Genomic DNA, 23,783 nt, shown 5'->3' on the forward strand with positions numbered 1-23,783 from the left:
CCCTGCCAGCCCTAGCAGGAAGGTGTGGTGGCACAGGCTCTAATACAGTCAGTTTGAACTTCAAGGTCCTGTCCTGATGTCAGACGTGTTAAATCTCAGCACTTCAGATTTTCACTGCTACTGTTAGCTGTGCTACTGTATCAGGAGTAACACAGGTGTTTTATATAAGTTACAACTAAACGTTTGTTTTGTTAGATAGGAGTAGACCTGGAGTAGTTGGAGGGGACCTGTAGACCTGGATTTGTACCTTCGTGGGTGCATGGAGATCCCAAAGAAAGTGGAGCAAGGCTTGTACCAAGAAATCTGTCGAAAACCTGGCTTGCGGTGGAAGTCACCATAGAAGAATTCTAATGTAAAAATGAGCATACCCTTAAAAAGGACATTTGGTAGCTGGGTTTCCTTCTACAGATATGTTTGTACATTGAAGAGGTTCATGCTATCTTCGTTTCATTCCTGATCCTGCCAACTTGTAAGGCAAGAGTAGTTCAAACATATGATGGATGGTCTGAAACATGCAACCAAGGTGTGTTTGTCAGTAACCAGAGAAATCTTGTGTCCAAATATTTAGCAAGTATTCAGATAACTTGAGGGAAATGTCTCTAGCCTCTACGAAAGGACTAGAGAATTTCTCCTGTTCCAGCTCATACTTTTTCTTAACACTTATGTAAGTAATATTTACGCTCTCTAGGTGCAGCATAGAACTAGATGTATGTAACTCGTTAGCTGCTCTCTTTGTTTTCTTTACCTTCTTTCAGCTCAATCTGATGAATCAAAATTCCTTTGAAAAGGAATTTTAAAGCAAATTCTGAGATAATTTGCTGCCATTTCCTTTAAAAACTGATTGAATCTTTTTACATGTTTAGGAGGCAGTAGTACCTCGATTTGAGAGCCATATGTGAGTTGAGGAGGTCAGTGATGCACAGTGTCTGTCCTTGTCCGTGGAGAGTAATGTTGTTGGTTTTGGATGAAGCAGCCTGCCCTGCACTTGAGCTAGCAGTAAGAAGCCCATGCTGCTCTGCCTGCTACCAGAAGAGAAAAGAAGCTGAATAAACAGGGAAACTGTGAAATAAACAGAAACAAAACAAAACCTAGCCCCTGCACGGTGGAGTGTGTGCTTAAGTGAAGCAGCTATTTCAAAATCAGGCTTTTCTGTTTAAAATGAGGTACATGCAAGCTTTTATGCTGCTTGCTCCCCCCCCCACACACACACCCTTTTTTTTGGTGCAGTAATGAGAGTTTCCATGTATTTTGCTGGGTCACTTTATTACCTCCATTGCACGAAGCTTTCTGCAGCCTCAGTTCCTCGCTCCGTTACTGTTGTCCACTCTGAGCTACAGGAACTGCTGCTTCCATTGCATAGATGCAACTGGTTTTGTGGCTACATCATGAGCTGAAGAGGGAGAATAAATGGTTTAAAAACCCTGCATGTCTTTTTAAACCTGGATGAGCTCCGCTGTCAGATCACAGAACTGCTGCAAACAGTTGTTGCCCTCGCAGGGAGTGTGGCAGGAGTATTTTACTTTGGTATTACTGACGAGGACTTTGTCTCATGGAGCTACCGCCTAAGAGGAGGCATTAACATGGAAGTTCTGTGTTGGTTTGAATGCTGAGATTTACTGATGCTGAAAGTGACCCCTGCGATTATTAAAGGAGAGGATAATGAGGAATTATTTTCTGTTTTTCTTTTGGATGCTTTCTCTGTGTATAATTACTCACGAAATTATAATAACGCAGTAAGCCTTTGCTCTCTTTCCTGCCCTAATTTTGGTGTAGAGTGAGGATATGAACTCCTTAGGAAATGGTTGCTCAACTCAGTCCACATTGTTTTCAGCAATGTATTTGAGTAAAAACATGGTTTTGGTTTTAGGTTGCTTTTATTTGGAAATTGAGATAAGCAGTTAGCTACACAAATCCAGGAAGAAATTAGAAGAGAAAGCAATGTAAAATAGTAGAGTCTTGTTAGGTGTTTTTTTTTTTGTTTTTGTTTTTTGTTTTAATCTGTAGAAACTAGTGATTTCTGTAATCTGGCAGATGCATATTGCCAATATGGTATAATCCAGGCTCTCAGAAAACCTTCATTTATTTTTTTCTACTGCAGTTCTCCTCAAGCAAGCCTGTTGCTGGTTTTCAGTTCCCCATAGTTAAATAGAGATAAACCTAACCAAAGGGGTGTCTTGATAACCACATCTGAGATTAAGTCTTTGGATATTGTGGTAGTAAGAGCTAGATAGTGTACTAAAATGGAAACAAAACCAAACAGTCTTGCTTATTAACAGTATTTTTTAAAGTGTTTTTATTTAGTTGGTCTGGTATTGTGTTATCTGTTGTAAAGTAACTAGGGTATGTTTACTAACAGAAAAATAAGATTATAATATGTTGTCTAAAAATGCATGTATTTAGTTACGTAGTTGGTGGCCTTATCTTTCTATGCTTATTTGATAATTCATAAACAATTTGTAAGCTGACATCAGGTATAATATACAAAATCTTACTGTGTTTGGACAGCCTGTGATGTCTGAGTAGGTTGTAAAGGATGTGCCATATGCTGTGTTTGAACTTTCTGTTGTGTTTTGTTTTACGGAGGAAGTGAAACTTTAGATACGTTTTGTTCACTTTTTTCTTCCATTTTCAAACAAGATATCCACACTCTTCTGTATTTCATTCATCTAATAATTAGTTCCACTTTCATTACACTACTTAGGCATGATGTTAAATACGCATTTTTTTTTTTTTTAATATACATTGACGTTGTGCTATTACTTGACTCCCTTTAGGTCTGTTAAGACTTTAGTGGGAATTACAGGGTTGATGTGTTGCCTCACACTTGAAAGGATGTCAGTATATCTTCTGTATACAAAACATACCTATACCTCATTTCTTTCTGCCCTTAACAAATGCCTGGTATAGGAACAGTTTAATAGCAACTTCTTAAACTGGTGAGTGACACCAGATTTGGTTGCAGCCCCTCACTGTTTAGTTAATACACGATGGGTTTTGTGAAAACAAATTACTTGGAAGCCCTTAAATCCAGAATCTGCATGCGGATTTTGAGTCACTGGAAAGACGGCAATGAAGCAAGGACCGATATTTCTTACGTGAATGTTCTATATTAACTCTGCAGCTTTATGTTACGGGAACATGCTGAATGTTGTTGCTGTTCTTATCAATGTATTTGCATATCTTAGAAAGCAAGTAGTGGAAAACACCCAAACACTCACTCATCTATCTCTTTTCCAGCAGTGCTGGAAAGCTGGAAGTTTTGGAAGCCGAAGGCTGTTGCTAAGCAGACGTCGGTTAGTTCTCCTTCAGCCTGAGACTCTCCAGATGACATATTGTATTAGGCTGACAATTCCACACGTGTTGTGGGTCAGGCATGCTGCCAAGCGCTCAGCATTTAGCCAGCAGGGAAAAAAAGCATTAGGAATCCCAATAATCCACACATCAGTCTCTGTATGCTACTTGGTCAGTGGAGACTGAACAAGTGAGCTGTGGAGAGATTGTGGGTATTAAGTGGGATGGGTAATGAAAGGCTATTCTGGCATTGATGTGAGACTCTTTAAATGGAAAATGACTTTAAATGATGGTGCCAGGATGATTGGAGTGATTTACAGCTGGCACAGGTTCATAGTTTGACTGGTAGTTTTCAGCAAGACTAACCACTTTTTTAGGATGGAGCACTGGAATTATTTTGAAGAATTCTAAAGAATGAACTTTTGTCTGAATTTGCTCACTTTCCCTCCCTTAGAGCTTTTATCTGGAGGATGCCAGTTCAGGATTTTGTCTATAAGTGTTTATTTGCATATGCATACACACACACGCACACACACACACAGATGTCTGTATGTGCAAGCTATGTAAGCTTATCTAGAACTGCAAAGTAGTAGTCACTACTTTGATAACATATTTGCAGTATACTCTAAAAATATAATAAAGTGAATGTTTTAGGCTTAAGATTACCTCATCTAAGAATGTTCTTAAGTATTGATAGTTTTGTGCCTGGACAAACAATTGTCACTGTTACCTACAGATCAAAAACTGACTTGCAGGGGATGTTTTTTGTTATGTAGAATAACACTTTCTTCTAGTTTTGTTTGTAAAGGTAGTTGATTTTCCTTATCCTACAATGTGTTAAGCACATGCAGGTTATTAGTATTAGTACCCTAAGAAAGAAATTGATTGCTAACTAAGTAGGTTACTGAGGGTTTCTAGTTGGAGCTTCTGAACTTAATATCGTAACATTATTTCCTGATGTCATGTGAGTACAGTGAAATTTTGCTCTGATAATCTAAGCACATCCAGGGTTGCAAAGCAGCTCTGCAGAAAAATCACTCGGTAGAAATTTCTTAGTTGTTTTTGAGCAAACTGTCATGCTTCCCTGTCTGAAGGGTAGGTATTTATCTACATTTCTCAAAGACTAAGTATTATGCAGATTTAACCATTATTCTCCCAAGAGTGACTAGAAACCCCATTATGCAGTTTATGCTAGTGACTGCCACTCACAGCTCCGTGGGCTATTTCAGTCCTCTTGGTGCTGGTCCTAGGGCAGCATTTAAAAGGAAGACGAAGTGATTGCAAAAAATTACTCTTGATCTCTTTGGATCAGAGCTGAGTTATAGGAGGCACAAGGTATGCTCTAAGTTTTAAATTTAAAGTGAATTTGATACAAATTCAGCTTATTTCAGAGTCAAATCCACCTTTTATTTGTTCATAAAAATTATTAATGTTGGGGACGTGTTGTCAAAGAATGAACTCTGGACCAGTATTGCTGATATGTAACTTCAAAATCAGCGTTTGTTACATGGCAGGTGGTGTTTTAGGGCTTCATTACAGAAGTGTTGATTTTACAGATTTAGATTAGATGATGTTAAATTTTCTCTGCCTTAAAAAAAAATAGTTGGGAGGCTCTCTAAGCAGTGATATTATTTATGATGCTGCAATACTGGATATTGTATGTCTGACACATTTTCAAACTTGGAAGTGTTTGGGCGTGTTTAAAGAGAGAATACTTTAAAACTTAACCTGTTCTTTCTTCTTGTAGGAAGATGTTACTCTTTGCACTAACCCAGTAGCACACTTTTAAGAAGGATGTTTTTGGATGTACATTTTCCTTATTAGTTTTAACATAGGCTTTTGGGGAGGGCAGCAACTTTAGAATTGTGCATGTTTATAATGGTTTGTAGGAATAGTTTAATAATACCTCAGGCCTTTCAGGCAGTAAATTTGGCACCTGAAGTCCCTTTTTTGTAGGGACAACGTTTTCAGTATTTCTTCTTTTCCTTTCTTGCAGTTTTTTAAGTTTGTGTGTCTCCATTTTGTTTTTTTGTTGTTTTTCCTCCTTCCTCCGTATCATCAGGCCAGAAAGCTAGTTGTCACTTGTAACATAGCGTTTGCATTGCTTTTCTTGCACGTGTGGGTGCCGAGATGAGTGAGGTGGGAGCGGAGCCGAGGAGCTTGATGGAGCCTGTGGCTTGCCCAGGATCCCCTCCTTCACCGGGAGCGTGGAGGGCAGCCAGGTGGCTTTCACGCAGCCCTACGCTGCTTCATCAGCAGCCTCTGTTGTTTACCTGCAGAAGGGGTACATGTGCTGGTAAGATGATCTTCTGCTTCCAGAAAGGACTCGGTGTCCCCACCTGAGCCTGAAGAAATATCAAGTTAAAGCTGTTTTAAAATTAGCCTGAAACTTAAGTGTCTTGAAACCTTAAGGCAGATGCTCCCAGATGGGACGTGTCAAGCTAGATTAAAGGATGGTGTATACTTGACAATTTCCGTTTCTACTCAAAATTTCAGTGTCTGAAACTGAAATATTTGTTAGCAGTAGTTATAGAATGCTTTTGTAACATCAAGTCTGGTATTCTTCAGCTATACTTAGTGTTGTAAAAGTTGTGGTTTCCTCAGATTTTCATTATGTTAATTCCTAATACAACAGCTATAAGCAGTTGGTCTTGAGAATCCACATATTAAACTGCTGTCAGACTTGTGTGTACCTTTGGGCTGCCAAATGTACCTTGTTACCAATTAGGAAGCCCTGATTCTGGGAGTTTGCCTTCTTGAGGGTTATACATAGCTTAATGAACAGTCAGAAGAAATATTTTAAATAATGGTTTGTGTTGGAAATCAGAGTATTTTATTATATTCATCTTGGTTGCTGCCAACCTTATGAATGGTTTTTCAACTTTTTACTATTGAGAGCAGCTTATTTTTGACAAGTGAGTAAAATCACTTTAGTTTTGTCATCATCCTGGTGGTTGTAGGCAAGTATATTTTGTGCTGAGGTTAGTGAATTTTCCATAATAATTTTGTAAGTGCTTGTAAATCATGAAACATTTGGTATTTTGCCATTTTGCAGCAAGGTGTGTCTGTAGATGAAAACACCAGAAGCGACAGCACAATAAATTTTACTGTTTTGATGTGCAGTCTGATGAAATACCGATTTGAATTTTCAGTGATGGATTAACAACCTCAAAGAATGGATCAGTGAATGTATCAATAGTGCGATGATGGCTGCAAAAGGTTCCAAAAATAAAGCTTGCAAGGCATTTGCAATGTAAAACTAAAAGTATTGGTGACCAAGGAAAGTTGCGTAACTAAGAAAAATGATTCAGTAATCTAAAGGCCATCTTTTCAAGTTCAGACTTGATTAGATCTTTACAGTTGCAGCTCATCATTTCTTATAAGTTTGGCTTTTGTTTCTGGATATATAACCTCAGTTTTTCCACTGCACTAAAACTTCTTCCCTATCAATGAAACAAATGAGTATGAGACAACACTGCTTCTTTCCCTGAATACTTTGCCACGGAGCTAATAACTAGTATTGGAAAGCAAATGTTGAGGCAGAGAGAGAGGGAATTGTAAAGCTTTTCATGCTGAATTGGAGCTTAGGGACATGTTGCAATTTGGAATTGATGCTACTTTAATTTATTACATATTGCAGATTTTGTATCAAGTGGGGAAAGATGTATTGTGCACTCTCTCAATTTCTGTTTTTTTGGTCTGTCCTTAAATTCTAGCCTTAGAGATCTATTTTTATGTAAGTAGTGAAGAAAGATAAAGTAATGCATCTGAAAAACTGTAATTCTGGTTGTATAGCTTTGTATTTCGTATATTAATCCGAATAGTTTTAATATAGCTTTATTGTATTTGTAAGTATAATGAGGTTGTGATCCCTTTTTCTGTTCACTTACTTTAGAGATGCTTAAAATCTTCACGGGACAGGTGAATGCATTTGGACAATTCTGCTTTCCCCATTAATCCAGATAAAATGTGTGCTTAAAATGTGGTAACCTGGGTATTGTTTTGCCAACACTTTATTAATTTTGCATTTATTTAAAGTGTATTCTGAGCTCCTTATTTTAGGAAATGTGCTTTACTCTGTAGTTAAAGGAGGAGGCTCTCTCAGACTTTTCACCATTCTCATCTTTACTAGGTGTTCTTGTTTGAAGTAAAATTAGCAAACGAAGACAAGCGTAATCTTAGCAGTGTGCGCAGCTCTTCAGAGCTGTCTTGGTCTTGTGTGTGTGTTTGTGTGCGCGTGTGGATAGACGCGGGGCTTGTTGCCTCCACTTGTAACTGCAGGGAGAGAGGCCGAGAGCAGCTGCCTGGTTCCCGCTGGATCTATGCCAGGGATTTCGAGTGGCTGCAGAAAGCAACTGCAGGGCGAGCATCTGCTGGCCAGCCGTGGGGGGCTCACCTCGCGCGCTCGGTAGCTGCTACGGATTAGAGGTGAAAAATCCTCTGCCTCACCTTTAGGTAGGTGCTACAGATTAAAGTATGGTCGAGACTGCCAAGTCCACCTGAAGTTCCCAGCAGGCCTGTACTGTAAAAGCGAAAATAAAGACTCGGTATTTCTTTTAAACTTCCACGTGACTTTTGTTTTACCTACTGCAGACATAATAAGTGGTTAGGTAAAGCTCCAGCTCTCTTTCGGTGACCAATGTTGCATATTGTTCTGCCTGCACATCTGGGCACCGAGAAGCCTGAAAAATAACTTTTGTTAGCTATTCCTTTCTGCCCGCTTGTGACTTCCAGCTAAACAACTGCAGAGGGAAGGACCTTTCACTCTAGAGGAATGCTGTTTTGCAAAAGACCTGTAAAAGCTCTTTATTCCTATGTAAAGGAAGGTTTCATTTTGATACACTGCCTTACCTGCATGGTATGGTGATTTCTGTCACTTTGTAAAATGTAGAAGTGGGAGAACTTCAGTACACTGAAACTTAGCCTGTTTTGTAATGTGGGACTTAATGGGAAGGTACACAAATTCCTTTTGCTGAGTCTTCTCAGGCTTTTTGCCGTTTCTTATTAAAAAAAAAAAAAAAAAAAAAAAAAAAAAGGCAACATGAAGGACTTTGATCTCATGTATGTCATAGATATTTCTTTGAGGATGCCTGGTCAGCCATGTTTTGGGGAGCAGCGAGTTTGGAGGTGAGCTTCAGCAGCTAACTGATGTGGCTGGAAGTGCTCTGCAAAGGCGTGTCAGAAATACGTAACTTGATAGAGCAAAACAGGGCAGTAAATGCAGTGCCGAGGTGCTTTATGGATTTGCTAGGGTGCAAAACGTGGTAGACTGGGATAAACCACAGTGCGAATGCTTTTCTCTGTCTACACGGCTGTAAGGGAAGTGTGTCAGCTGGTGTACTCTGGTCCTGGCATCAGACCTGCCCTTTGGGCAGCTTCAGCAGAAGACTTTAGCCCTGGGACTCCTTTCCTGCTGGCGGTCTGCCAAGTCCCAAGTTTGGCAGGCTAAGGAGCACAGTATAAGATGTTTTTTATTTGATTTGCTTTGAGCTTAATGATCCTGATTTGCTTTCACATTTAGATTTGCAGTCATGCCTGTGCTACCAGTTAAGAGAAACCGTATGTACAGTTTTGATTTTGGTATTATAGTAGAATGAATATTTTGACAAGTTATGTGACTACTTGCAGCTTTATCATGGCAAAATTCTGGTCAAACTGGTTCCAGAAAAATCTTACGGTGCTGATTTTAAGCTACTTTATAATGAGATTATATCAATTGATGTATACCTCAAAATAATAGTAAAAATATTCAGTTGACCAACTGTGTTGAAATAGCTTTATACATGAATCCTAAAATTTGTTTACTATTGGCTTTGGGATTTATTTTTAGGATATTTCTATTAAAAAAAAAAATCAAAACTACTAGCTGCAGAAAGTCTGTGCTGTGATTAAATCTGTGGATAAAACTCTTTAATTTGTATGCTTTGGTTTGTAAATACTTCCAAATAATTAAAAATAAACAATGCTTATGTTCCAGATAACATGTGAAAATTGTGAGTATGCTTTATGCAGGTATCATTGCAAATGATGCACCTTTTAAGATTCTCACCAAGAATGCTCCTTGGATAAGCATCCCACTGATAAACAGGCAGCAGCTAGCCAGGGACAAGTAAATGCTTTCTTCTCCAGTGCCTCTTGCATGTTTTAGATGGAGGTAGAAGCTTGCATTTCATTTAATAACTCTCCTGTTCTTAAGGAGGGGGAAAGAAAAAAAAGGCTTTGAATAAAGGCAGATTTTCACAGTAAGGGTGAGGGGAGAGTTAGCAGCTTTGTGAAACCACTAAAAACTACTGCAGAAAGTATTCAAGCTGTGGGAAGTGACCTGAAGTCTAAAAATGTCTGGTAGACAAACATAAGGTTTAAAATGCTATTCTTCTGAAATCTGAGTAGCTCAAGGTTTGTTGTCATAGCTAGGAACAGTTATCACAAAACAGAGGAGACTTTATCTTTGCCTTGCTTATTCTTAGTTCTTCAGAGGAGATGAGAGACATCAGGCCAGATACTCAGGGCATACGCTGAGGATTGTGGAGGTTTTCTGTAGTTGGCCATGGATTTTAAATGTACTTTGTTTTGTGGTGCACAGTTGTTTAGTTTGTGCAAAGTGATTATTATCTTCTTTCACATTTTCCCCAAGACATTTAGACTTAATACCAATACTAGTCTTTCAAGCTCTTTTGCTGTATTTTGAGGTATAAAGTTAGTAGTAGATACTGTTCTCTGTGGAGCCGAAAAATAATTGTGTCACACTGATGGTGTAGTGAAAAAACTAAACCCAGCAACCCAGAAATGGGTGTTCCCTACGTTAACCTCTTCATTTTTAGACATCTGTATTTTAAATAAAAGCACAGCGCTGGCACATCAGTGTTAGATGACACTATTTCAACAAAATATTTTGCAACCACATATTTGTGATTGCCTGGTTGTCTCTTCAGTGCTTTTTTCTTTCTGTTTATTGCCTTTGTCTTTGTAGGTTGGTTTCTACCCTTTACAGTATCTCTTAGAAGTATGCTTCTTGTATTATTGTTCTGGCATGGAATGTTTTATAAACGCTTTCACAGAAATACTTTTAATTTTGTTTTTTCTTTGATTTATTTATTCAAATATTACTAAGATTATTAAAAACAGTCGAATATTTTGACTTTACGCTGCGCTGCGTATCAAATGCATTTCCTCAAAGAAATGGAGAGCCGCTCAGAGGTCTGACTGTATCACCACTTGCATCAAAGCTGGAACAGCATGAAATTATTCAAATCCTCGGCACTTCGTGTTACATGAGGCTTTTGACTCTGAAATCCCACTTGATGCTACTTTCATTCTTCTGATAACACAGTTGTAGGAAAGTAAGAGCAATTATAATTAGATCCACATTTCTGGGGATTGCTAGAGTCCCTTAAGACTCTGTGCGTTACTGCGGGAATAAGGCAAGCTGCAGTTTCCATTCTGCCAATATCTTTGTGAGATGGATGGCTTGCATTTTTTCAACTAAGTGGGACCAAAGAAATCCCAAACAGATACAGAACTTAAGGTCACATGAAAAATATGGTGAAAATTATCCTTCTATATCCCTATTTAAATCCAGTGCCAAGTAAGTAACATATGAATGTGTGTGGTTCGATATTTTTTTTTTCTTTTTCTTTTCCTTATTTATTTATTTATTTATTTTTGTGGCCAACTAAAGGAACGATGAATAAAGAAGCAGAATTCCTGCTTCTGGATGTGCTAGAAGCACTTAGTGCTCTAGAAGTAGTCCTGGGACAGGTTTTAGAGAGAAACTTTGAGATATTGAAGAAAATGCAGCTGGTGAAGCACTGGAAGGTATTTGTGAGAATCTTAAAAGAGCAGTTTTGTTTCTGATTTCAAGAACACAGTCACATATTCAGCAAGTCTTTCATAAAAGCTCCTGCATTCACTCTACTCTCTGTGAACAAAACTTCCCAGTGTCAAATAACATAACAATCTCAGGGTACACAGTTTTGCAAGGCATAACATTTTTGTTAACTGACCAGCCTGGAAAGTATAGTAAAGAGAATTATTTGTGTGCAGCATTTACAGTATTAATGGTAAAGACCTAGGTGTCAAAACCACGCTCTGGATGGGTGCATACAGTTCATCTTTTTAATACACCAGTATTTCCTTTCTGCAAAGATCACTAATTGTTTTTCTTCCACAAATATCTGTTCTTGTAATGCAAACTACAGCTCAACATCTTAACAAGTTTGAAACAATTTATTAGTCCAACTATAACATGGAAAGTACAGTTTGATTCTAGTTTTATTACTCTTGGATTTCAAGAGGGAGAAGACTTATTTCTCCTCTTCACTTTATTTCTGGAAAAGGATACAGATCTTGCTGATTATTTGTCACGCTAGGGTTGGGTCTGGAGGGTTAAGTCTTTACCCAGGCTGTTACTTTAGTGGAAATTTGTCCAAGCAAAGCATAACTTCATGTAGAAGAACCCTGTCTGTTTTAGACACTTGTGCAGAAAAATTCTTGCAATATTCATCTGTTGGCATTATTATAGCAATCTTGTTTTTTTTGTTTATGTTGTAGACTAGCTTGTGTGTTTTTTGAGACTGCTATGGAGATGATTTTTTGTAGCTGGAAGCAAAGCTTTGTTCTTTTTGAGGGGTTGCATTCATTTTTGAGGTGACCTATTGCTGCTTTAAGTACTTCTAGAGGACAATATCTACCATATTCTCCTTCCTCACTTTTTGGTTTGGGCCAGTCTAGTAATTCTTACTCTTGTTTGAGGAATGACTTCTTGATTTAAAATCTGGGCATGAAAGACCTGGCTCTGAGAACACTATAGCTGCTGTTTCGAAGATGTGTATGAGCAATGCTGGGCTGTGCAAAATGCTTTTGCCCCCGAGCTCTGCACAACTTGGGTATGTATTATATAGTATGGTATTATCTTCTCTGTACTTGAAAGTCCTCACCTAATACTGGACACAGTAAAGGCTTAATGGTGGCCACCAGCGTGACATGGCACACTTCAATTTACGGGGATCCAGACAGAACAGGAATTCAAGTGGGTTCTCTTCTACCAAAAGTGCTTCAAGTAGCCAATTTTGTCACTGGCCCCTCACTCGTGTCAAAGAGGAAGGAGGAAAATTAAAACAAAACCCAAGAAACTCCCTGTTCACGTTGGGGGAAGAATTGGGTGACCTGCAAAAAGAGGCACAATGTTGTAGCAGCTCAGTGTTTGTCTGCTTAGGAATTCACGAAACAAATGATGTAATATTACAAGTATTGCATCTGTCTAAATAATTTTTTGAAGTTGAGTTTCATTAGCTGTGATTTGGGTGGAATGTTCTTACTTTTACCTTATACTAAGTGACAAGACAATTTTTCCTTAAATGTGAACACTACGTGGAAAGCTTAGAATAGCAGCTGAGCTGGGTTTTAGTTTTGTTGCTTAGACATATTCTTGGTTACATTAATTGTTTTAATGTTACAGAAAGTAAGTTGAACAGCAAATTTGGGGTAAAAATGGCTAATAGTTGTTTCTGGGACTGTTTATTCTTACAAAAAATTTTAAGGGGCTGCAAGTTTCTGTTCAGGTTACTCTGCTCTAATGTTAGCTTATTTTTAAAATAAAAGCAGTATATTTGGGTTACAACAGCAATCTCCTTTCTGGAGATTGCAAAAATTGCCAAATGAGAACAAAACTAGGGACAGGGAGACTTGGACATGGCGTGGTATTGAACAGCTGAAAAAAAGGAATCCTGTTTTTGTGACTTTGAATTCTGCAGCACAAGCTAGAGCATGTTAATTCGTTGTAGTCCAGGTAGAAATGAGGCTTGTTTCTCTACCTTGTTTTTTTCCTGCCCTTCTGCAAAGAAAAAGGAACAGAATCGGCTACAAAGTATATTTATGCTCTTTTTTAATCTCTAGAAAGCACTGTAAGCTATCTGCTGCAACAGCTGGAGAAGAATGCACAAAACTCATGAAAAGGGTCATTGTTGTGACAAATAGTGTGACAATATGATGATATATGTGTATATGTGTGTGTGTGTAGGTGGAAGGTTGCTAAATGGCACGTGAATCTGTGCTGGACCGGATCAGTGTAAGCCTTCGAAGTGTGTGTTTTTGGTAGGCAGGGAAACTTGGAGCAATTTTTGGATATTGCAGATACTTTACTTGATTGTGGTTACTATGGTTATGGTTTGCTGTGGTTAAAAAATGTACTGCTGTCCTTGTTTTGCTTGGCTTTTTTCTAAAGGCCTTTTAACCAGTGAATCCTGGCTGTAGTAGTATCATACAGTCTTATTGGAAGATTGTATTACTTCTATTATTATTATGCTAGTTAGTTAACTTTTAGGAAGACTTAAAAAAAAAAAAAAAAAATCACAACCCTCTATGAATGTGAATGGAATGGCCAAATTGGAAAGCTATTGGTTTTTTGAATTATTTTTTAAAAGCTCTGTTTTTTTCAAGTACAGCACATCTTAAAACATGCTGTGAATTAACAAAATCGGAGCGGTTTTCTGCTCCCTGCTCTGTGCAGGAAGAGGAGCCCTATCGATAAGCCGGGGTCCACTCCTTTCCCGCAGGGCCCCGCTTTTGTGCGGGCTTCTTCCTGCTCTCTCCTCACTTTCAGTTTTGTTTGCTGTTACTGTAGTAATCTTATGGCATAAAGAAGGGATATGCAAATACCATTTGTGGAGAAGTAGAGCTAGTTATGTCAGCGACTCTCCAGAAAATGATAAAGCTTAATATATGTAATGTGCTGTCAAAAGCACAGAAAAAGAGAGGGAGATAGTATGAGGAGGTGCCTGTGCATCAGCACTTTCAGGCTATGGTAGTTTTTTAATAGTAGCCTCTTTGGGGAAAAGCAACAATATTTTGAAATGCCAGTGTGATTTTTTTTTTTTTTTTTAAGTTGATAAGTTTCCTTAATAAGTTTTTCTTAATTCAAGCAAGTGCAGTGCTGCAGCAGCACTGTAACAGCAGCTTGGTGGTCATTGAAGTTGCAGCATGCGTGGAAATGACGCCCCAAGCCAGCAGGTCGGAGCCGTGCTGAGTGGCAGACTTTACCGAAGGTCGTCTCAGATGCTTGAAGTGGCATTCCCCGATAAGCTTCTGGGATAAAATGCCCAAGTGCAAACAGCTAGAGAGTTTTGGATTTAACTGGTTGCCTGAACAGCAAACATGCGTAAGCCAGGGTAGAAAAGGCGACTTCAAGCAGTGAGGTTAATCACGTAGGGAGATGGTATCCGCCCTTTTCCCAAAGATTTCTCAACGTTTCTTTAATGTGCGATCTTTATAGGCTAAGAGATGTGAAGATGGAGAAACAGGGTGTGAATGTCCCTTTTCTTTTTACTTATTTTAATCTGATAGTATTAGCTGCTGACAAGGGAAAGTTTCAGGATCCCGCCGTTACTGGAGGAGTAAGAGATGGTCAGGTTGCGTTACACTTGCTGCTCAAGCCCGCTCTTCCTGCGGTTACATCGACCCGAAAATCTTCGCGTACAACCAGAACACTTTGTTTTTCTTATTTTTCTGTTTACTGTTCTACAGGCAGAAGCTGCAGTATGCTGAGTTTTTAAATGCAAGGCTGCAAAATAGCCTCAATATTCCGCTAAAAATTTTAGTACGTTGTTGCTACTCTCTTATGGTAATTTCTCCAAGGGAAAAATGCTTGTGGAAGTCCGTTGATACATAGTGTCTTTCTGCAGAAGTGTTGGTAACTTGAATCTTGCTCTGCAGAGCAAACAACTCTCTTGTATTTTTTTCCCTCCCCCCGCCATTGCCCCAGAAAACAAAACAAAAAGGACATTTGTGTTGCATTTTCATTAGGTTGGTGCATAAGCTAAAGACTGGGAAGATTTTCTCTCTCCCTGGTTGGCCAAAGCCTCTGTGTGAGGAAATCTTCAGCAAACTCTTCTGTGGAGCAGTTAACTTCTGGATCTAATCTGTAAAACTTTTCAGCACCGGAGTTATTAAAAAAAAAAATCTGGAACACGGAAGGGCTGAGGTCCAGGTCATGTTTGTTCTCTGGGAAACGTATACAGACTGTGGCATAAAATGTATAGGAGCTTCTATGTTGGGTGAAAAATGCAAATGTTTCTGAAACTGCTTAGTAGCTTGGGCGCAGTCTGTTGCAGAGACTTGATGATAACACGCTGGTGTAGTGTACTGGAGTTTAGATTTTCATGTGGCAGCAATAGAACTTCTTCTGGATGTTCGTTGTCTGTATTTTTCTTCCCTAAATGCAGATTTTACATTTGAGCAATTAATATTTTTTAAGTTTATTAAAAAGAAAACTGAAACCACTAAGCAGCTTTTTAAAAGCAAGAAAACAAACAAACAAAAAAACCCTCTCTAGATGTTTGTAATAGAAGGAAAAACCATCAGAGGTGGTTCTAAAGGCTAATGGAGCTTGTTGTTAAAGCAGGTTTACGGAGTCACCCTATTGGAAGAGTAACAGGCATCTGCTCATCGGGATACCTGTGGTGGCCTTGGGGTTGGTGTTTGTACGGCTGACCAGGGCCAAAGAACTGGGCTGGGTAGTCAGTTGCTCGAGGTGGTGAGGATTAGGCCAGCAGGGATTTTCCAGGGGTATATTTCAAATGTAGTCAGAGATGCAGTTTAACTGCAGTTTAAAAGTCAAATTTTGGCCACCTTTAAAATTTAAAGCGTAACTATCGGTGAGGAGTTCAGTGAAGGTGTCTGATCTCCTCAGATCCTGGACAGGTATCCGAGAGGCACAATCACTGTTGTCATAAATTATATGTTGAATATATGAAGAGAGATGAACTCAAGACCTTTGTGCAAGGTTGGAGCTCTAACCCTTGGATTTCTATGTGCTAGGTGTAGTTTTAAGAAAACAATTGCATACTGCTTATAAAAGGTTTTCATTAACAACGTGTTATGGTCTAATCTATGCAGAAAATTGGAATTGTATTTATAACCAATATAACAGGTTTGGACAAGGGTGAACAACTGTTGCAATTAGTATTCAACTCATAACTGAAGTCTAAGGTGGCTGAAAACCTAATTTGCTTCCCCTCCTAAGTCATGTGGACATGGGGAGCCTAAATCTTTCTGGCGTGTGAAGGGGTTGCATCAACCACAAATAGTCAAGAGTGTTCACAGTATAAATGCCCTCAGCGTGCCAGGCCAACACAAGAAATCTCTAATTATTAAGCTAAAAGGAGACACAAGTTTGGATGAGGCACGCAGAAGACAGTAAAGTATAAATTTCTGTGACACTATACAAGGACCAAATTATTGGTTATATGTCAAGGTGTTTTTTTTTTTTTTTTTTTTTTTTTTTTTTTTTTTTTGGGTATAAATCACAATTTGAAATGAAAACTCTTTGAAAGAAGAGTTTTTTGTGTATTTTTATCCCCCCTTTTTCTTTTTTGTTCCAACCTCTTGAGTTTTCCTAGGATTGTCTGACACTCATTTTGTCCTTTGATCTTTGTTAATTCACTCAAACTCAAGTCTGATGCCACTGGTCTTGGCAGAAATTGCTCGCTTTGTCTCAATTTACCTTATGTTGCCATGTGCTATAGGTAGGAATAGTCATCTTTTTTCTTTTATGCCACAGCCCAGCAGTATGTTCTCCAGCACCTAGAGTAAGCAGGGCTTTTGAGATTCTCCTTGTGTTTTGGGAGAGTCTGACACTTTTTTTTTTTTTTTTTTTTTTTTTTTTGCCTCTCTCTTTTCCAGTCTAACTGAATATATATTGTATAAATTACTGAGCACTATTTGGAGATGGTAGACAATTGTGTGAAGACAGTGTGTCAGAGCCTGGCACAGCCTTTCCTCCTAATGGAGTAGTGAATGCCTGTTTGTTTTTTGTTTTCTTCATGATGAATTTCAATCTCGGTCTTTGGGACAAAGTAATCTCAGTTACCTTCTGTTGTTCTTTGTTATCTGCTAAGTTCACTGCTTCAGGGAACAAGAACTCATTTGAAAAATTAAATTGAAAGATATGAAGGAGACTGATTTTAATCAGCAAACTTATTTTTTTGTTACCTCTTAAAGCATAGCTGCGTGGTATGGTTGGGAACGTTGTGAAAGCCTCTTTTCAATATTCTCTCAAAACTTTGGGCTGTGATTTTATGAAATAGATGGGAAAAGGGAGCATTATACAACTTAAGAATATTAGAAGAGGTTAAGAACTGATGAAATAGCAATATGGGTTAAATTCTTAATTTGAAAATTTCACACTTGTTTGGTAGCAACAGTAATACTTGACGTTAAATAAGGGCATCCATTTGGTTCTTTATAAACATACTTTTTAAGTATTTTTCCCTAGTTGCTGAAATATCTTCATAGTACTTTTGGCAAAGTCACTCTTCCTGTCTATAAAAATTGATTGTGGATTTTTTTTTTTTTTTTTTTTAATTCTTGTTATAGGAAACCTAGAATAAACTCTCAGTTGGTGGCACAACAAGTTGCCCAGCAATATGCCACCCCACCACCACCTAAGAAGGAGAAGAAGGAGAAAGTGGAAAAACAAGACAAAGAAAAACCTGACAAAGAAAAAGAAATTAGTCCAAGTGTTACAAAGAAGAACACTAACAAGAAGACTAAGTAAGTTTCAAGGATACTGTATTAAATGTAGAGTGATTTAAGTAGTACTGCGCATTGATTAAGTGCAATTAATCTAACGTCATAATCTTTCCTTTCCCCTCCAATTCTTACAGACCAAAGTCAGATATTGTGAAAGATCCTCCTAGTGAAGCAAACAGCATACAGTCTGGAAATACTACAACAAAGACCAGCGACTCAAATCACACTTCAAGGTAACTTTATCAAAAAGTTAAGTTCTCTGAGAATTGTGTTAAATAGCAGATGCTCCCCCACTGCCCCAGAAGACTGACTGGGACAGAGCTCTGAGGTTTGTCCGTTAGCATGATGAGACCATCAGTGGTTATGAACTTCCTCCATGCGTAAGCACTCAAACAATCATCTGGTAAGGGCAGATTCAAGCACTAAAAACATTCATCCTGTTCACCACTTGGTTTCTCTACTGAAAGAATTAAGTGTGAACTGGGTAGTAAACACTGTGCAAAAACCCCCCCAACAACCTTCAGTATTAACCAGCAATTACAATGGTCCTTATCAAGTTCTTAACTTCACTCCTTTACATTCAGTAGCAGTGAATGAAGGTTACTCCCCCCCCCCCCCCCCCCCCCCGGAAATCATGCACTGTAGTTATCAAGATTATTCTCTTGAGTGTTCTGGAATTAAAAGACTGTGTGAACAAATTTCTTAGAATCTTGGCATCAACAAAAAATATTAGTGGTGGTTTCAGATATATTTAGGTTTGAAATGGTTGGATAGGTATTTTCAAATGAGTAGCTATCTATGCAGAGAGTCCTAATTTCACCTATACTGATATTCCATGCTTGTTCTTTAAGTAATGCTTTGTGCTTTATTTCCTAAAATAACAAATCCTGAGCCAAAATTGTCTTTGTATTGTTTAAGTTATAAAGCTAGGAGAGAAGGAATTCAGCTGTGAGCTCTGCCTATGTGAGCTATATAGGATTGCATCTCTTTTTTTGGAACACTTTGGCCATAAACCTTTTCAGCTATAAAAGAGGACATGAAGCATCAGTGTGTGTTTAATTTTGCAAAATATGCAAATAGGCCAATCTTTTTGCTTTCTGTGGAAAGAAGAAGTTGTGTGAGTGTGCTAGAGGGATTGTCTTGAGATTTCTGTCTGTACTTAATAGGCTCACCCCCCCCCCAAAAAAAAAAAAAAAAAAAGAAAAAAAAAATACAGTGTGAGCAGGGACTGTTCAGAAATCCTGTACTACTTCGCTTTGCTTCTCTCCACTTTTTCCATGTTATTTTTTTGTTATATTTGAAGAAGCATAGAATGTTTCATTCATGCACTTGGTGCATGGTTTCTTTCAAAGGATCTCAGTAGCAGGAGCTTTTCCAGGCAGAGTTTAATGCAGCCTGGGCCATGTGAGCTCTGTTGAATGTCATCTCATTTTTCTACAATGTATAACTATTGAGTGATGGCTTCTGACAAGCAATAGCAGAAGTGCATGTTCAACACTGGAGAAAGGTACAGGCTGTAAGGTCGCTTCCAGTATCTGGGCCAGCATTTTTTGACTGTTACAGAGTACAAGAGAAAACAAATGACCCCATCAAATTACAGGAAGAACTGGGTTTCCTAGAGGAACTTGGAGCTTAAGAAGAAAAATACATACGCTTACTACACTTCCTGGCATGTTTACTGCTGCTTGCTGCTGATTCTTTGAGGGCGGTCTTAATCTGCTGAGACGATGTCTGAAAGCTGACAACACCCTGTAAATTTGCTGAGCTAGGTGGCCTTTCTTGTTACCCACAAACAAGGTGATGCGATGATTTCATCCAAGTCTGTGGTTATGTGTTAAAATTGCTAGCTCTTTACAAGTGCGTACATACAACGCACACACGTGGGTGTATGTCTCATTAATGCTGGAATTTACTAAGCACAACTACTGTTTTGAGAAGGCTAGTCAGTAAACTACGGGGCCGTTTCAAGTCAGAAGCTTTAGTGATAGTTACTCTAGCACAATAATATTTTAATTATATTTTCTACCTGTTAGAAATGCATTTCCCATTGTACTACTTAAAAGCTGAAACTGCGTCATAGGTAAGATGCAAAAATACTATTTTTGGTGTAGTAATTCCTTCATCATTTTTACTAGGGAAGTTCTGCAAAAATATAGTTGTTCATTAATATGTTTTTCTGGTCTGTCTAGTTCTAGAATATCACTTGATTAACTATAGTATTTATGAAGTCAGCTTAATTTTCTCTTCTTTAAGGTTGTGTTATGCAGGGTACACAGAAGAGAAAAGGCAAATTGATTTAAAAGCTAGAGCTTGATCCTAAAGATATCCTGTCTTTTCCTCTGTCTCTTCAAACAAGTTAGCTCTCAGCGAGCTACTTTTCAATGATGTATGAAGACTATCCTTTATAATTTCCCTTTTGGGAATATTCTTCTCAAGTCTGACCCTTAATTAGAAGTAAAAGTTGTAAATTGCAGCAGTCACTGCAGCTGACTTGGAATTTGTTGGTAGAGGAATGGCCAAAGTATTTGCAGTATTTGCCTTTAAAGTTTGCTTTTAAAGCGACTTTGTTGTGTCAGAGCTTTGGAGCAAATCCTGGAATGCACATGAATGTCGGCTTGTTGGAGTCTAGACCCTTATTAGCTACATTACTAATTGAGTGATAGCACAGCATGCGAATTACTGGGGTAATCCTGAGCTATAAATACAAGGGTGTTCTTTCCTGTTTTTTCCTAGCTAAAAGAGCTAGCTGCAAGAAGTATCGTTGTACATTCTGGGTTTTATTTACAATAGCCTTGTTCCAGAGGGAACATTTTGAGCAATTTTATACATGGGCTGATTTGGGCATCTGATTTGTGTAAACTCAAAGCAGTTGAAAGAGAAGCTAAGCTGTCCTAGTGCCTGTGGTGTTTGCAGCTGCAGAGTTCCAATACGGGAATGAAAGAGCCATGTTCAAATGCTTTCATGTGGTTTTGTATTGCAGAGTCACAGCCTTGTCTCACAACATCAGGGCGCATGATGAGATGGAGAATTTAGATAACAGAATTCTTTCATCTGCCCCGTGGGGAGATCCTTAGCGCTCTCTGGCTCCTGTCTGCATGGCTCTGTTGTAGTGTCCTTCTTTTTGGCTGAGCTAGATTAAAAATATCAACCTAGAGCCCAGTGCTCGTCACAGAGCTCTGCAAGACAGGTCTTTCCTCTGGGATTGAGCATACTACTGCAGCCCTCACAGACTGCTGTTGCAGGGAGCAGAAGGTCAAACTTTCGTCCTATGATTGTGCTGTGCAGCATGTGCTGCTACCTGTATTCTCTTCCTGATTATTGCTGTCTGCACAGGCGAGTAGAGGAACAAGTCACGGAGTTTGTTGAATTCTTTTTTTATTAATAAACTTTTCCTTTCTTTTAAAATATATATTTTTTTAATTTCTTCTAGACCCAGACTGAAAAATGTGGACAGAAGTACTGCACAGCAGCTGGCAGTCACAGTGGGAAATGTCACAGTAATTATCACAGACTTTAAAGAAAAGACTCGCTCCTCATCCACGTCATCTTCTACAGTGACCTCCAGTGCAGGATCAGAACAACAGAATCAGAGCAGCTCTGGCTCTGAGAGCACAGACAAGGGCTCGTCCCGCTCCTCCACACCAAAGGGGGACATGTCGGCAGTCAACGACGAATCTTTCTGAAAAATTGCACATGGAGTTGTGGAAACTATGAATCAGGGTATGAAATTCAAACACTCCACCTGCCCATGCTGTTCAAATCCTGGAGAGCCTCTTCTGTGCTTGAACACACACTTTCTTGGACATCGACCTCTTACTGATGCAACCAGGATAATTTCTGCTTGCCATGGGCATCTGGCCACCAAGGAATTTCTCACCCTAACGATTACTCTTGACACTTTTATGTATTCCATTGTTTTATATGATTTTCCTAACAATCATTTATAATTGGATGTGCTCCTGAATCCTACTTTTTTATAATATCTGCTGTGCACAGTTTTCCATGAACATTACAACTTTTTGTTTTAGGGTAGGGTGTGGGTGGGAAGGGAAGGGGGCTTTATTTATTGCATTCACAAACTCCATCCTCTTTCAACATATCCTTTTTAAGTTCAGTTCTTCTTCCAGTTATACTGTGTACTATCAGTTTTGATATAAATTATATATAAATATATATATAAATAAATATATATAAAGGGTTATTTGAAACCAATACATGGAAACGCTGGTGCTTGAAACACTGTGAAGTGAAACAAATATTGAACAGTTAAAGATCTGGGACAGTCCCCTTCTGTGAAAGTACTGAAACTGAAATGGAACTGGTCTTAGGTGAAAAGCGTGTTCCTGAAGGTTTGAACCTAGCTGGGACCCGTTCTCTCTATCGTTCCTTCCCGATTTCTCTAATTAATAGCAAAAATGTACTGGACAGACGGTTCTGAATTTTCTGCGTAGGGATCTGAGATTAGAAGATTGCTCCAGGTAGCTTGTATTTCCAGTAGGGTAACTCAGAGTGGCAGTTTACAAGTCTGGTCCGATCGGAGTGTAAGCGCTCAGCACAAGACTGGTTTCAGAATGCCACAGGTTAACGTATGTTTTGGTAATGCGGCCGTTGCTATGTCTTGCATAGCACATCCCACAGAGGTTTGTTATTCTTAGATTGAATTTCATGCATTTTCCGTGCTGTTGGGATTATGTTTTTGTTTGAATTCGATCTGTATTCCGAGAGCGATTCCTGAACAGTTTATCATCCAGTGATGACGTTAGGCTTGTCAGTGTTTGGACGCTTCTGGATATCCTGCTGTGGAAACAAAAGTTGTGAAAAGCTTTCATGCTGGCAAGTAAGCAACAAGTGCAACTCATACTTATGACCAGTATCTCCTTAATTCTTGCTCTAAGGCTATTCAGACTGTTGTGGGTTTTTTGTTTGGTTGTTATTCCCCCCCCCCCCCCCGGCCTGTTAGTGTTGCTTTATAGTTTACCTTCCGTGCATTGTCCTGCTAAAACACTAGTCTAAAGAGGTGAAACAAACTTCTTTCTTTCTTTTTTTTTTCCTTCCCTTTTTTAGTAACCTCTTTTGGCTTTTCATCCTTATTTAGTGGCCCCAGGGTGCTTTGCAGTAATTTCAGACACAGAGACTGTGACTTGATTTGACATCAAATACATAACTTTGGGTATGACAAAAGACTGCCACTTCTTGGCAACTTTTTGCCAGCTTGTTATATTGTGAATTATTTGATTATTTGCTTAGCAAGAAAAATTTCTCTTTGTGGAGGCAACTTATTTAAATTTCTTTTAAAATCTGTGTGGTTTTGAGTAGCAGATGTAGGTTCTTTTCACGCTGGTGACAGAAATCTGTGATTAACTAACACCCTGACGACCTCTGCTCAAAGGTACGCAATGGCAATGCCTTTGCCACCATGATTTTCTTCTGAGTATGTTAGCATGGGCACCCTGATTTAATTCTGCTTGTATTCACAGTGTAGGCTGTCTTTACCTTTTTAAACATTTTTAAAGTATTTATTAAAGAACCAAAGGAAACCAGATGCTTGCTGTGCATCACGACAATTTATTATAAATAGTTTTAAGTAGTATGAATTTCTCAATCCACAGTTTGACGTGAGTGGGATATTGCAAAGACATTCCTTTTCCAGTTTTTACTGTTCCTTTAAGGGTCTCAGGGAGGGTAAACTGGTCAGCCATATTTATTTATTTTGCTGAAATGTATTGGAATAATTTTTTTAAGAGAGATTTTTGAAGATGCCCCTGAACTTGTGTATTTTGCACTGCTTTATAAATGATCCATTATCAATTAGGCTTGCATGCATTTTGGCCGTGATCCAGCAAAGCCTGTAAGCAAGTGGCCAGTCCCTCTGGCTTTGGTGGGACTAATTCTGGTGCTTAAAGTCAACCACATGCTTGCATTCTGTGCTGAATCTGGGAAACTGTGCAAAAAGAAAAAAAAAACAA

General features: G+C 38.7%; 1 protein-coding gene across 1 annotated transcript in view; it reads left to right on the forward strand.

Moving 5' to 3' along the window:
- RYBP (RING1 and YY1 binding protein) overlaps positions 1–21,845 on the forward strand; it is a 43,544-nt gene extending 21,699 nt beyond the window's left edge. The window contains exons 3-5 of the mRNA XM_062585611.1: positions 17,662–17,838; positions 17,952–18,050; positions 21,248–21,845. Of these exons, the coding sequence (XP_062441595.1) occupies positions 17,662–17,838; positions 17,952–18,050; positions 21,248–21,500 (529 nt within the window). The 3' untranslated portion in view covers positions 21,501–21,845. The remainder of the gene's footprint in view (positions 1–17,661; positions 17,839–17,951; positions 18,051–21,247) is intronic.
- Positions 21,846–23,783: the final 1,938 nt, after the last annotated feature.

This window comes from Rhea pennata, chromosome 12 (assembly GCF_028389875.1).
Source record: "Rhea pennata isolate bPtePen1 chromosome 12, bPtePen1.pri, whole genome shotgun sequence".
NCBI classification, from domain to species: Eukaryota; Metazoa; Chordata; class Aves; order Rheiformes; family Rheidae; genus Rhea; species Rhea pennata.